General features: G+C 41.9%; 2 protein-coding genes across 3 annotated transcripts; one reads left to right on the plus strand and one right to left on the minus strand.

Moving 5' to 3' along the window:
* The first annotated feature begins 110 nt into the window (after window positions 1-110).
* LOC118406960 (facilitator of iron transport 3-like) lies at window positions 111-8,854 on the plus strand. Of its 2 annotated transcripts, none has more exons than XM_035807359.1 (3): window positions 111-240; window positions 7,570-7,634; window positions 8,046-8,854. In XM_035807359.1, exons 2-3 carry the CDS (start codon window positions 7,589-7,591, stop codon window positions 8,228-8,230), a joined length of 231 nt encoding a protein of 76 aa, XP_035663252.1. In that variant the 5' UTR covers window positions 111-240; window positions 7,570-7,588; the 3' UTR covers window positions 8,231-8,854. The 2 variants fall into 2 exon arrangements, with proteins under 2 accessions (XP_035663252.1, XP_035663251.1); XM_035807358.1 differs by lacking the exon at window positions 111-240 and adding an exon at window positions 5,642-5,778.
* A 1,156-nt stretch (window positions 8,855-10,010) lies between these two features.
* LOC118406959 (mammalian ependymin-related protein 1-like) lies at window positions 10,011-13,751 on the minus strand. The gene is made up of 6 exons (XM_035807357.1): window positions 13,665-13,751; window positions 13,208-13,311; window positions 12,646-12,721; window positions 11,788-11,940; window positions 10,539-10,648; window positions 10,011-10,148 (listed from the first exon to the last, which is right to left on the minus strand). The coding sequence occupies exons 3-6, from the start codon at window positions 12,707-12,709 to the stop codon at window positions 10,116-10,118; spliced, it is 360 nt and encodes a 119-aa protein (XP_035663250.1). The 5' UTR covers window positions 12,710-12,721; window positions 13,208-13,311; window positions 13,665-13,751; the 3' UTR covers window positions 10,011-10,115.
* Window positions 13,752-14,884: the final 1,133 nt, after the last annotated feature.

Consider the following 14,884-nt stretch of genomic DNA (forward strand, 5'->3'; position numbering starts at 1 on the left):
GAAATTTGATACACCTTTAATGATACATTACGTATACGTGCCACACCCATTGATCCTTCCATTCTTCAATGTCAACATGTAAAGTACCCACCCATTGGCGAGACAAAAGAATGACCCAGAAAAGAATACGGTCAGGTGCCACGATTCCAGTGTAGGTTTACTTCACACTACAACCTCTTCTTGACAAGACGCCTGAACACTTGGCAGACGATTTTTGCCGTTTTCTGACGAACAAAAAAGGTAATTCTTATCTTAAACCCTTGTATTCTCTTTTCTTCACGAATCTTTTTGCTTAAGTCGATCTTTGCAGGAACGTCTGTAAACGTAACTTAATTTGTAAAACTTTGAACATGTGTCTTTTTATCTTGCCGTTAACGTTGTTATGGTGGTTTTAGATGATAGTGGCCACATTTTGGTGCCGAAACAAATGCGCCATCTCTGGGAAAGTACGAGGCCAGCAAAGAGTATTTTTTATAAATTGATAAACGTTATCTTCGTTTTGTACGAATATTCTTGGGGAAAAGACATGGAGAAAATAGATGTTGTTGTGCTAGATGCCATCCATATACATGTATGTATATTTTGTAAACCTAACTGATTTACTTTTTAACGTAACGCATGGCCGAATGGCTACTGATGTGTTTGTTACCGCGGAGTTTCTCCGTTGTCATTGTTTTATCTTCTCCGTAAAAAAAGTACTAGACGTTAGGTCCCTGTCACATCTTATGGGCCGCCTCACGACTTGCCGCCAGCAATAAGTTCGGCAGTGTGTTAGAAGTTGTTGGATCCGATAAAGGTCGCTCATATCGGTCGCTACGACTATGCACAACCGCCCTAGGACTAGTTCACGTCTAGGAAGTAGTCGCCACTGGGTTAGAATGGTATAGATAAAAAGAAGAAAATTCACGGGTCTCAGTGGCAAGTGTGCAGATGTTGACACACTGACAACACCAAATCCGTAGGTGTTTTTTGGCACAAGATTACAGATTAGCCATGAGGCTCGGTGGGCGACACTCCACCGTCATGGGGGCAGTGAAATGGCGAGTTTAGAACTCAGGACCTTCTGATTCTGACTCCAACGCTCTAGCCGTTGCGCCACACAGACACCCCATGGTATAGATACGTGTAGAATGGTATAGATACGTGTGATAAAAGCGGTCCGCGTGGTTTATATTGTATACAGTTATGCTAATGGCATTTTGATTTGGCCAAATGGATGACATCCTCTGGGAATCCAAAGATGCGAGCGTGCGAATAAAGATAAAGTTCGACCCCAAAAAAGTTACTTTGCTTATGAAATCTAAGTGGTCAGGAATCAACATATGACTCAACACACAGAATATAGTATACCGAACAAAAGATTTATTTTTTGGTCTTTCACATTTTTTTAGACCTGGTAATATTTCGTGACATTAGTATACATACTATAATACATAATATACATTTAGTTGCTTCTTTTGTAGCTGCTCTTTACGAGTTACAGTTTGGTTTTCAAAAAATGTAAATTTTTTGGGGGGACCGAAAATTGATGCGCGCGTGGATTTCATCCATATAATCAAATCAACACAGCCTTAACCCGCTTCACATGAATAAAGATATCTGTATGTAGAGGATCTTTGATGCACCTGTATGCTTCATATGGTAACAGGCTGTTTCGCAACAATGCCAGTTCGCAACCGTCAGTTCGCAACAAGGCAAGTCTTTTCGCAACAAGGTACAAGTCGTTTCGCAACATTTTAATGTTGTTAAACTTTATAGCCTGATAGTATTAGAAATCGTATTCCTAACATAATTGTACTGCTTCCACGTAAAAATCTTACCGGGTGCGAAAGACAACCCCGGCGGCAGAGGAACCGTTGATGGGGCCGCATGGACCTGACAGCCCCATGATTTTCATACGCCGGGCGGTACAGTTTCATTCGCGGCGTGCACAGGTAGGAGTATTCCTGACATAATTGTACTATGTTAAGAATACTATTTCTAATACTATTAGGCTATCAAGGTTGATAACATTAAAATGTTGTGAAACGACTTGTACCTTGTTGCGAAAAGACTTGCCTTGTTGCGAACTGACGGTTGCGAACTGGCATTGTTGCGAAACAACCTGTAACCCTTCATATCACTCGTTGAATAGCGTCGTTAGGGGCGTCTCTGTGCTCTTTTTTGTCTTACTTTATCCCTACCGTTGACTGCAAAGCAAAGAAAAGCGGTGCCACAGTGTCCGATAACAGTGCAAACTTCGAACAAACATTACGGCAGTCGGGCAGGTTTCTTCCTAAAAGAATGCATTAACATTTGTGCCATCAATTTACCAATAAAACGACATCTTCTTATGGTAAAAAAAACAGCCTATTCTCCTTTTTTTCACCATCTTCTCGTTGTGAAAAGGGAGCCCGTGACGAGTTTTTTTTTCTCCGTTTTCGTCAACGTAAAAAAACACTTTATGGTGAAAGATTGTAAGAGATATATAGTGGGTGTTTTTACATTTTTACACTACTTTAGGTATCTTGTATGATATAGAGTAGAAACATGAAATTAACCAACAGAATACTGTGTATATTGGACACCGAAATAATTTTCAGCGCTACAAAAATGGGATAAGAAATCAGTGTTATTTCTCGAGACTTTGTCTAATATCACTTCTAACAAAAGATAATTCCTATGTTTTGACGTCTTTGACGTGAAACGACCACTGAACCATATCTGTGTTAGCATATTTTGTATTTTGACAGGTGTTTTAACATCTATAGTAAGCATTGCATATGTTATGACAACGCGCGGTAAAACATGCGAACAACACACGTCAGCAAATTCAAACAAAAATTGTCGTTCACCTGACAATAAGTTTGCTTAGGTCTATATGTATTGTAGGTCCCAAGCGTGTTCAGGACGTAGGCACAAGCTCCCGAAAATAACACATAGCAAACCATGCTGAATGATAGACAAAAATTAGATTTGGGGAGGGGGGCTTCTTGAGATTTGTCCCGCATTTCGGAGTTACAGTTACAGCGGTGTCTTATAACGTAGTTTTTCTTTGTTTTTATGTCACTCTGTTCCTAATCAATGGTTATTTTCTCTCTTTTTATTACCATTCCTAGTTTGAAAATACAAATCTCAAGCCTTCCGTGGAAATTCTGAGAGATTTGTGAACTATAGGGGGGCCCCAAAGCCCTTTTCCGTAGAGCGTAATCGGCGGTTTTAATTCTACGTACTACGTAGCGGGACCACTAGAATTCAGCGTAGAGCGTAATCGGTGCATTTTGCGTCGAGCGATATTCGCCCCTTTAATTTAACGTATTACGTAGAAGCTAACCGGATTTTACCGTACAACGTAATTCATATTAATTTTTCGTCAATCGTAATCAAAGTTTTATTAAACTTAACTAGTCTACCGGCAAATTTTACCCGCGAAAATGCTGGAAATTGCGTTTCAAAGGGTCCAGATTTCACAATTTCGCCGGACATTTCTTGCTATGGCTCAACACTTCGGCACTGGACATGGTAAAATATGTTGCGGGAGCGTTGTCCCCCAACTAGTAGAAATCTTTGTACCGACCTTAGCTAGATAGCTTAGTTAACAAGCAAAACGTGCCCCTTGAATGCAGGAAATGGCATTTCAGAGGGTCGAGATTTCAATTTTTCTCCGGGCGGCCCTTGCCAATGCTTGCGCGGGTTGGGCCTCCGGCGCTCACGACTCTCCGGCGCTTGTCGCCCTCAAAGACGTTTCTCTGACAGAAATGTCATTACATTGAGCATAGGGTCTGTCAGCAAAATTTTTCCCTCAAAATGCAGGAAATGGTGTTTCAGAGGGTAAAAATTTCCACATTTTCCCGTACCTACCTTGCGACAGTTCGACTGTTCGTGCTTTCGGCACTCGAAATCTGAAAATGATGTTTGGGGGCGTTGCCCAGCTTAAAGCTAAAACCATCTAATTGGGTGCTATTTAACTTAGCTTAGTCTGTGAGCAAAATTTGCCCTTCAAAATGCATAAAATGGCGGTTCAGAGGGTTAGGATTTCACAATATTCCCGGGGGAGCATGCCCCCGGACGCCCTAGGATTGTCGCGCCTCCGCTTTCGGTGCTACAAGTGCTGAAAATTACGTCACATGAGAAATTTGCTGTCGCCCCCTTTGGCCAGCAAGACGTCCTTAGAAGTTAAGTTTTAATCTTATTGATGGAATTATCAGTTTTGTTTAGATCTCATCTTCACATGTTCTGCCGTCGGCGGAGTTCAGCCAAAAGACAATAAATATTTGCATAATGCATTATGAAATTTCGTAATTTAGCGTAGAGCGTAATAAAGTGTCCATAATTTAGCGTATTACGTAGCCGGTCCTCCCGAATTTAGCGTAGAGCGTTGTCGGTACCCCCCCTTGGGGGCCCTCCTATAGTCTATATGTAGAGTCGCATAGTCATGTGTGGTTTTTTTTCCGTTGCTTGTTGTAATTGACATGATGAGTATGTAAATACTGATAAGAACAAATAAAGGCCTGAAATAGCTATCTATATCACACAGTGCCTTTGCAAGCGCCTTTAGGAGTCAAAGGGGGTTTTGTTGGGTGTGGGAGGGGGGCACTGTTAGGGAGTCGGGGATGGTGCATTTCTGTGAGTGCGAGGGGGCATTGTTGGGATCTCGAGCAGGGAAGGTGCACTGTTGGGACTGAGAGTGAGGCGCTTCAGTGAGTGGGACAGTCTCCAGGCAGACGGACGTGCCAGCCGAATAAAAAGAGAAGAATGTGGCCAAATAAGGACAAATAAGTTCCTATGAGTTTTCAGTCATTTTTTTGGAGTCTATCCAGCTAGCGAACAGTTCACTCTTAGGCCAATTAACTCCTACTAGACTTTTATTCCTAACTTGGCAAAATTCCCCTGTTACTATTCGGCCAGGCTGGAGTCTGGTAGAGACTTAATGACTTTCCAATCAGAGGTTGGTGGGGAAAATCGTGACCTTTTCCTTATATGCCGTATTTTTCGACCAGCCTCCCCATCAAAAAATAGATCATTCTCTTGTGTTTCTAGATATCATCATTAGCAACTCATGTAGTTAAACTGTTCTGTATGTATTGTATGTACAAGTTGCCACACATTGTAACCTTTACAGTTGTCGTGCACAAAAATTCTAAAATTCTATAAGGGAAAAGGTCACGATTTTCCCCACCATTACTTCTGCTTGGAGAGTAGGAGTGGGATTGGGTCGTTGGTAGGGGCGTTCTGCTTGAATGCACGGCTTCTTTCTGTTAAACACGCGCGCTACCCTCCGTCCGTCATGCCGTTGACTCTCTTTACCAGGCTGTCATACCTTCTTACATAAAGACAGTTCCTCCCGACCGTTAGTCATCATGCGTGGTAAACAAACCAAGAAACCATGGCAACGGTAGCCCCACCCTCCTCACACATACCACAATAAAACTTTTCTTCCTTGCTAGAACAAAAATCACTAGCCATGCCTCATACATACCCCCACCGATTCATATGATATGACCTCAACCCTGCTTTGCAACAAAAATCACAGACAGGTCAAAGCCGAAGAATGTGGTTGCCTAGAGGGTGTCAATGTTTACAACGACTGAAAGCACCTTTTACGTATCAACATACAAACAGATCCCTTTGTGAGACAAAAGGTAAATAGAGAGGTGAGGTGTGCATTACACAGGCTACCTATTCAAAACGTCTAGCTTAGTGACATGAGACAGCATTAGGATCTTACCCTCAGTGTGTGCAGGTGCTTCGAAGCCAGCCGGACTGTCTCCTTTTTTTTTCTACCGTAACCACGCAAATGTAAGAACCGCTTTATTTTTTTCTCTTTCAAATCTATCTAGCGTAGTACTTAGTACATTATATATTTATATATATACGCTAGAAAGTATAAGACTCCACCAGGCTTCCCTACAGGGTTTGGGCGTAGAATTCAGCAAAATGAACCAAAAATTGGTAAGGAGAGTAAGTCGGCTGAAGGTTCTCCATTTTCTTCTTCGGGCAAAGAATCTTTGTAGTTGCTAACTAGACCACGTGATAAAACTTCTATCTATAGCCAGCGTAGTAGGTCTGGTAGAAAGTAAGTGAGAATGCTTCAGATCAGTGTTAGGCGGTTGTTAGGGAGTTTGTAGGGGAATTTCGTATTTAGAGTGCTACAATCGTCTGTGGTATGTTTTCTCGCAGCCATTTCCTCTTCCTCTTTCTTGAGATATGAGCCCTCCTTAACTCTTATAGCCGGCGTAGTTATGTCTGGTACAAGGAGGGAGTATTTTTCTGCGCTAATTGTGTGGGTTGTTAGTTGGTTGGAGAAGGGAAGGCTCAGATTTAGAGTGATACGATCGCCTGTTGTATGCTTTTTACCGCCATTTCCTTTCTTGATAAAGTTCTGAAAGCCCAGAAAGTGATATCAGCAGAAATTTATGATTGAGTTCCTCTTATGATTCTCCTTTTTTTAAAACCTGAAAGTTTAAATGATTTGCTAATTGACAAGTTAATGAAAAGGCGCAGTCGCTACTTATCCCATTTTAACCGTTAAAAACTAGGCCACACCCAAGTAACCCGAGGAGCTCAAAATGGCGCCACTACTACGCCTAAAATAGAAAAGGTTTCTGGTCTGGGGGTAAATTCTTAAACTTTGTGCGTTTAAAAATTAGACTTCACCAATCATAAAAAGTCGTCATGTGTGTTGATTTTGGGCCGAATACATGAAATATTTTTTTTTCTACGAGCAATTTCTTTCATAAGAATGAAAATGGGTTGACAACAAAAGGTGGAGGGAAAAAAAGAGAGCGATTGTGGCTTTATGTAAAAACCCATGATCCTGTTAACCAGGATGCGATTTCTTTTGATTATCTTTTGAATTCAAGAAAATTCCGACTAAACAAGGTTTATTCTATGACTAATTCTTCTGCTTGTCTAATAGTAGTCATTATTGAAGAAATAAACTATCTGTCGTTGTTTTGTTTTATCATTTTTTGTCTGTATTCGAGTGCTTTCCGTTTGTCTTTTTGGACGAGCAAAAAAAAAAAACTATGACTGAGTAACATAATGTTAGTCCTGACAAACGTTGCTAGGTACACAAATATACGTACTAAAAAGCTACTGTTTAACAAAATGCAATCCTAGCCAACTTTTCGTGGACTTAAACAGAAATTGCAACTGACGCTTCTGTCGTATTTTATGAATATATCAACTGAGTACAAATATAGATATAAAATATCATGAAAATATAAAATATGTAAAAAGATATCTAAGGTACTGTCCATGGTCTACAAAAAAGGTCTGATGACCTTTACATAAAAGCCCGCGTCCTTCTCAAAGCGCGTTCCCTGCCTTGCTTTTTCTGATCTCGCGAGGATTCCGTTGATTGGCGAGAGTTAGGCAACTCTCGTCAGACCAACGAATCCACGCGAGAGTTTTTAGTGCCAAGTCTCACATTACTGGATTACGTTACTAAGCTATGTCCATATTCAAACTGGCGTAGAGATAACAAAAGATGCGAAATTAAAAGCTTCCAAGTAAAACTTATCATTATGTCTGCTAATTAACATTGATCTTTGAGCATAAAATTTACGTTTTGGCTTGTTTTTACAGAACAACAAAAACTCCAAAGATGAGGACCTTCCTGGTAGCAATTCTTCTGTTTGCCTTCGCTTACGGTAAGTCATTCTCATACTATTCTTTGTGTTGTACTGTTGATGGTTTGTACATGATATGAGCCGGCTTTCACACGTTTCGGGGCTTACCGGTCAAAGAAAACAACAAGAGCGAAGTAGAGGAGAGTTTATAATAATCCCAAGTTTTACAGTCAATTGTACAGAGACAGTTAGACTTGTAGGATTTTAAACGCCAGTGGGAGTAGAATACTCCACCAAACAGATTTCCTTGTGGCGAAATGGACCATTGTTTTGTGTGTCGTCCATTCACAAGTTTTTACTGAATCCGGACCTGGACCTGAACCGGGCCTTGACCTGAATTTTCTATAACCGGTACCCACCCCTATTTTCGACTATACTACATATAAAACAGCTTCATCTTTTTATGTTATATGTACCGATTGTATTACACAGAAACCGCCCTGGCCCAGACCACGGCCGCCGCCACCACCGCGGCCGCCGGTACGGCTGCAGCGACCACGGCAGCAGCAGCCACCACCGCGGCCGCCACCACGCAGTCCGGAGCCACCATCGTCGCCCACGCCGTCGAGATGCTCCTCATGCCATTCCTCCTGGCAGTACTAGCCTACTTCCGCTAGGTGGCGCGCTGTACCCATCACCTGTAGCGACCGAGAGAGTCGGCCTGCTTGCTGGATTTGATTTTTGTTTTACCGATAGAATGTAAACAATGATTGCAATGTTTGTAAATCGTTTCGGAATGATTCAATTGTGGGTACACATTAGGAATGCCCTAAGGATTCATACAAATGACTCCAAGTTTTAGCAAAATGTACTGGGAAGGAGATTACAGGAGATTGCATTTCGCGGGCTTTTATTGGCCGTTCGGTAAAACCGTTATGTTCTTTGTTCTTTCAAATCTTGCCCTCGATATGCCTGATATCGTTCTTTTTATCCGGTTATGACAGGGCCATAACTTATTCAGCATAACATTACTCTCACAAAGGACTATGATCTTATCTTCATACTTGTACATTACATATGTATATTCTCTTCATAGCATAGTTGAGAGCGTATACGTACTGCTGTAATCACTATTGCTGTTTGCCTGCAATCTGTAATTCAAATCTAACGGTTTTACCCATGACGTCAGTTGTACATAGGCAAGAGCTTGGATGACGTATGTATCAACTGTACCCTACATGATTTAGTACGAGACGTTGCTAGTCCGGACTGTGTGTAAAATTATATCTGATTTGTCATCAGTATTCGTGTGTGTTTGTATGTGTGTGTGTGTGTGTGTGTGTGTGTCTGTGTGTGTGTGTGTGTGTATGTGTGTGTGTGTGTGTGTGTGTGTGTGTGTGTGTCTGTGTGTGTGTGTGTGTGTGTGTGTGTGTGTGTGTGTGTGATACTTCAAATTCCAATCGCTATACATGCATTGACACACATAAAATGCAACCACAAAGATTTTACCACTCTTTTTTGTTAACCATATTTCCTGCAAAACTTAGACTAGCGCTACAGACAGAAATACAATGAAAACATAACACCTAAAATGCTCAAAATGCTCTTCAACCATTTGCTGGGATATTGTTTTTTTAAATGTCACTAAGACAACGAGTCCATTACGACCATCAACAAACCGTGAGGCATGTGACACCGCCCACTGTTTGTTTTTCAAGGCTCGTCTGACTGAAATGGGTCACACAATCCGCTTGTTTTGGCGCGAAAACACGGTTACCAAGGCGGGCCAATGAAAATACTGTTTGCATGTGACGCCACGTCTGTTGTCTCGTTGTAAGCCAATGAAAGAACACAATAAAAGCAGGGCGGAAAAAATTGCCAGTGATTCATTGGCAACCGTAGTATAGATGCCTTAGAAAGAGGGAGGAAGACAAAGAAAGGAAGAAAAAATCAGGACAAATTAATCTTGAATAAGAGACGGTATTCATAATCAAGCCAACGTGCTCTAAGTTGTGCTAAATAACGACTGAGTCTGATCTAATATGATCATAAAATTTACACAAAAGTTGTTTTGGCTCAAAAGCCCACATGATACCAAAAGGATTTGAACGTTAAGGTTTTCTTTTATTACTGACAAAATTAGGAAGGAAAGTTTCGACATTGGAGCGATAGGTCCGTCGAACGTGTACGTTCTTCGGACCTGCCTGATGAGTCATTAAGTGATGCTAGACGCTGGCGGTCATAGAGGGCCTCTAGCGGATGGTGACGTATTGCAGTTATAAATGTTCTAATATCGTTTGACTCGTCATATGTGGACGATATTTTTCAAATTGCTTAAAGAACAACTGTAATTTAAAAATACAGCAAAACATCTCCAGCAAAACAACGTTTTTTTTAATTCTATGTCAAACTAGATTTATGTTTCCTCATTAACCCTAAGGTACAGCAAAACATTTGTATGAGACCATAAATGCTCTTTCTTTAATAGACAATATTCTTGCAGTGTCGTTCACTGGATTTGACCTTGACAAGGTCTGAAGACAGGAACCTCTCTTTCTAAGGTCAGGGTTGAACATGTCCGAACAGTAGTGGTTCCTGTGTGTAAATGAGAGAAAATGACTGAATAACGATTTGAACACTGACCTTGTTAGTCGGGTCCCTGAGTACTAATCGCTGTACCTAATCGTGCGACATTGCAACAAGTCTTTTAATTCAACTGGAAAATCTATAAGGCCCGACTCAGCGAACACGTAAGCTTTTGATAAGATACATTGACAAATAAAAAAAAGGTTCGTGAAAATCTCGTACCTTTTTGAAAAGTTTTTAATTTCGGAGAATTTCATATGCCTTTTTGTAAACACTTATTTTGTGAAGAAGTTGTGTGATGGGCTTCGAGACTTAACTAGTGTGTGAAAGATAACTTAGATATCCTCTCAAGACAAACCGAAAATAAAACATACACGTGAGGTAATACACAAATCTTACCACGGCGTTGTCCATGTCCCTGGGACATGGGGGACTGGGTATGTCGAACACGGAGGGGTCCCTGATGCCTTCAGTGATGTTGGTAAACCCAAAAATGGTCACATACGAATCTGAAAAGGAGAGAAGTAGACAACATTGGTCCTATAAATGAGTCACCTGTCACGAATGCTTGAGTGTATACCTATGACGTGAATGTTAGTGTGGCATCAGCAACGGGCTGGGATGCTGGGGTCTGGTATCCAGGCTAAGGCCACAGCAAGTAAATTTTATAGATGACATCCTCTGCAGACTGCAAAATAATGAGATAGGGCAAAGAAAAGATAGCAATCTTTTAAAATAGACACCATGAAAGTGGCGACAAAAATTGAAGTGACAAAATGTGGCATCACAACCAACAAGGCATTCATTCCTGTATTCAAGAAGTACACTAGTGTGGTAGACTGGTATTACTAACCATGTTGGCAACTACACTTCTGGCTTCCATATTGGTGTCACTCGTGCAACTACTAGTATAGTATCCAGTAAGTTTCACTTCTACAGTCAAGGCTATCTCTCTAGTGTTGATGCTACATATAGAATACAACACGGTGTATTCCGTATCGCCCAAGGTATCAGCCCGACCGCGGGTCGGATCGCCCGAAGGCCGGAGGCCGGAGGGTGATCCGACCCGCGGGAGGGCTGAGACCGAGGGTGATGCGGAATACACCGTGTTATATTTTATTTATGTCATACCCACCTGAAAAAACACTGTTTTGATGCGAAATGCGCCAGAAGTTGAACAAATTTGTTGCCCTCGAAAAAAAAATTGTTGCAACAGTAATGTTCCAACGTCCGAATCAGGTATTCGAACTTTCGATGGCGCCGTACTCGGCCCACTCGAAACAGTTCGATTTATTCGAATGGAGCCCGTGTGATAACCCCGGGCCGTACGGAAAGTTACCAGCCGGTCCGGAACACCCGTATCGAACGTTTTCGCGTCACAGGTATGACATAAATACAATTATTAGGTTACAACACAACCTATATACCCATTTGGGTCTATCTGAACATCCATGAAGAAGAAAGAAATCTTTTCTTTTTTTCTGAAATCAGGCAAAAATTAATGAGCGCGCGGATGTCATTCATAAAATTTACTTGCTGTGGCCTAAGTCCTCTTTGGTTGAGGAGTGGTCATTTGAACATTTTAATACAATAGAAAGTCCATTTACGCCCCCACCCTTCAAACAAGGTACTAACGGACAACTCTCACCATAGTACTGTGTCTGTGAAACAGGTAGACAGTCGGGCATGGTAAACTGCATATACCCGTTAAAGCCAGGAAGGAAATTGCCCAGGTCGTACTGTTCCACCACGAGTCCGTCCGGTCCACCCATCTCGAATGTTGCAATCGCGGTGGCGTTATCTGTCAAACATTATTGTCCCTGTAGTATAGGCAGCTTGGTGGTACTAAAGCGATGACTAGTAAACTATGACGGTACTGCAGCCATCAAACTTTCTTTTGTTTACCCACAGTTCTTGTGTTAATTCCTTGCTCACAAAATTAAAGCTTAACAACAGAGAAACCTACTTCAATTCCGTTGGCATGGACAGCATGGAAGTCAATAGACAGTTCAAGGGCTGCACTACCGCCATGGTTTACTAGTCGGCGCTACAGTACCGCCAAGATGCTCAATACTTCAGGTAAAATCTGGGAATTCTAACAGCTCGCTGATTGACAGCGGTAGGTGCAACAACAACACACTAGGAAATTGTTTACTCGTACAAATTATGTCATCTACTAATAGTTTTTCCAGGACATGAATTACATTTGAATGCAAATCGTAAAAAAAAAACACGTTCGATACAACTTTGATAATTCTTCTACAACATAATTGTGAAAGCTTCCATCTTGCTAATGTAATTGTACACACATCGGAGAATGTTGTAACTTTTGAATTGCGCATTGTGTGCATGCATGCATGTGCACATTTCTCACAATATGCCGCCATCTTGGACCCTATCTAAAGCTTCTGACGTCACCTACATTTGTGACGTCATCTACACATGTGACGTCATATACCCACACTAGACCAATAACATGAGTCCTACCTGGTCCCTGCATACGTACCTGGTATGCATCTCGGCATGGAATATGGCCAGGGATTGGTGTAGCATTGTCCTCCAGTAATCATGTACAATAGACCCTGCATGGAAAGAAAAATATTTAGACAACCCATGACATGCTTATCCTACATTTGAAATTAAAGAGATTCCCATATTCTATAATTTGCCAGTGCAGTTTTGGACATCGCCATTGTAAATGAATTTGAACGTGTGATGACTGATCCCCATAGCCTCTTCCATGCTCAACAGGTCGATGAAAATAGTAGACTTTGGCAAAATAGACAGATAGTATGAAAAAGAAGGAGTACAGTTTGCGACCAGCTAAGGCCTCTGGTGTGTTATCTGTCTATTAGGTAAATTTCTTTTATTCTACCGCCACGTGGAGCCGTGTAGAGGCCAAGCACACTTAAAACAAGGTAGCAACAAACATCTGCATGAACATCAACATCTAATATACCTTCATGCCCTAAATGTTTTTTTTCGCAAAACCTGTCACATTTCGTAATTGACAGGGACCATGAACATAGGCTAAATTGTGAATTTTAAATGGCCGCCATGTTACCAACCTTGCCGTAGTCTTGCACTTGTCTGCTGCCTGTTTCTGGATACACCAGAGCGATCTTCTTCCTGTCAAAGTCGTACGACTCGATGGCGTAGCTTCCCGTGACCTCTATTGAACATGAGATGTAACCCGGTTTACCTTTGAGTGACCCTTAAGGTGGATTCACACATGCGTATATATTCAAGTCCGTTTGAGGTGCGTATGAAGCTCTTAGTCTCCACCAGGCTCCACAGGTCGCGGAAAAAATAGTACAAATTGGACAAACATAGATACATAACATGCCAGATGAGTTAGCTGACCGAGAAGTATGGTTAGCGACCCATCTAACTCGTTTGACATGTAACCTATTTACGTTTGTCCAATTTCTATTATTTTTCCAGTGACCTGTGGGGCCTGGTGGAGGTAAATACTCCCATGCGCGCCTCATACGGACTTAGATATTTACGCACGTGTGACCCCACCTTTACCGCTTTCTTTATGACGTCAACTGGCGAAAAGCGGTCGATTTGAGCATTTCATGGGTGCGAACACAAGGGGCGAAGTACAGTCTCCTGTTTGACTGGTCTGTTGGTAACTGGAGCCCACTGTTACAAGCAAACAACAGATCAAACAAAGAAAACAAGAGCTATGTGACACTCACAAAATGTCACCATTGCTTGTTCAGAACACGAGATAGTAGAATACGCTGCAGTACCAATGAAACCCATGGGGGGGGGGGGGCAAAATATAATCATGTCTAGCTTTTGTTACACCCTACCAGCACACCAAGTCTGAAACCAATCCACTTAGCTGCTTTTTAGTTATATTGTTGACACACAAACACTAACACGAACACGTGCAGGCACACACGCACACGCACACGCACACACACACACACACACATACACACACACACACACACACACACACGCACACACACACGCGCGCACACGCACACACACACACACACACGCACACACACACACACAAACACACACACGCACACACACACACAGGCGCGCGCGCACACACACACGCACACACACACACACACTCACACGCACGCACACACACACACATACTTACACACAAATGCTACTGAAGATTTAGCCTCCGTGGAAATTTCACGAAGATAACAAACTAAAGCCCACACAACTCACGGACTTTTCCCGCCACCGCTTTGGTTTCTTCTATGCCAACGAAGCTCTCCCACTGCGCGGGTGTACAACACTGTTCTCCTTGTACCACGGACACAGCCAGCAACAGTGCTTGGTGAAAAGAAAGAAGTGAAAGACATGGTTACAAAGTTATACGTGTACGAGGGGCGATCAATAAGTCCCCAGCCTGACCCAGAAATGATAAAGCACAGATTTCGAAGCAAGTATGAAATCTTTTATGAATGTGTACCAAATCCAAATTATTGTGACCATTGCTTTGCAGGCGACACAAAGTAACTGTAGGTAAGAGAGAAAAAAAAAACATTGACGATCATTGACAATTGAGCTTTGACCTGAGTTGTGCGGTGGGGAAATGAAAAAGGGAATTTACGATAAAGCGCCTTTTCTCCAAATTTTGGTTCAAATCTGGAGAATTTTGCAATTGGGTTACTTCTTAAGGTAGGGTCTAAGCTTTTCCCATTGTGGTCAAAATGTGTGCAGTACTAGTAGTTGACACACATATTAGCCTGGAATCCAGCCGTGTT

Source organism: Branchiostoma floridae, chromosome 19, assembly GCF_000003815.2.
Source record: "Branchiostoma floridae strain S238N-H82 chromosome 19, Bfl_VNyyK, whole genome shotgun sequence".
NCBI lineage: Eukaryota > Metazoa > Chordata > Leptocardii > Amphioxiformes > Branchiostomatidae > Branchiostoma > Branchiostoma floridae.

Bases quoted from the DNA above. Each gene is read 5' to 3' on its own strand.
- LOC118406960 (XM_035807359.1), top strand. From the start codon at position 7,589: ATGAGGACCTTCCTGGTAGCAATTCTTCTGTTTGCCTTCGCTTACG. The intron at 7,635-8,045 runs GTAAGTCATTCT...TGTATTACACAG, and splicing joins TCTGTTTGCCTTCGCTTACG to AAACCGCCCTGGCCCAGACC.
- LOC118406959 (XM_035807357.1), bottom strand. From the start codon at position 12,709: ATGATTACTGGAGGACAATGCTACACCAATCCCTGGCCATATTCCATG. The intron at 11,941-12,645 runs GTACGTATGCAG...AATGTTTGACAG, and splicing joins CATGCCGAGATGCATACCAG to ATAACGCCACCGCGATTGCA. The intron at 10,149-10,538 runs GTAAGATTTGTG...ATTTACACACAG, and splicing joins GGGACATGGACAACGCCGTG to GAACCACTACTGTTCGGACA.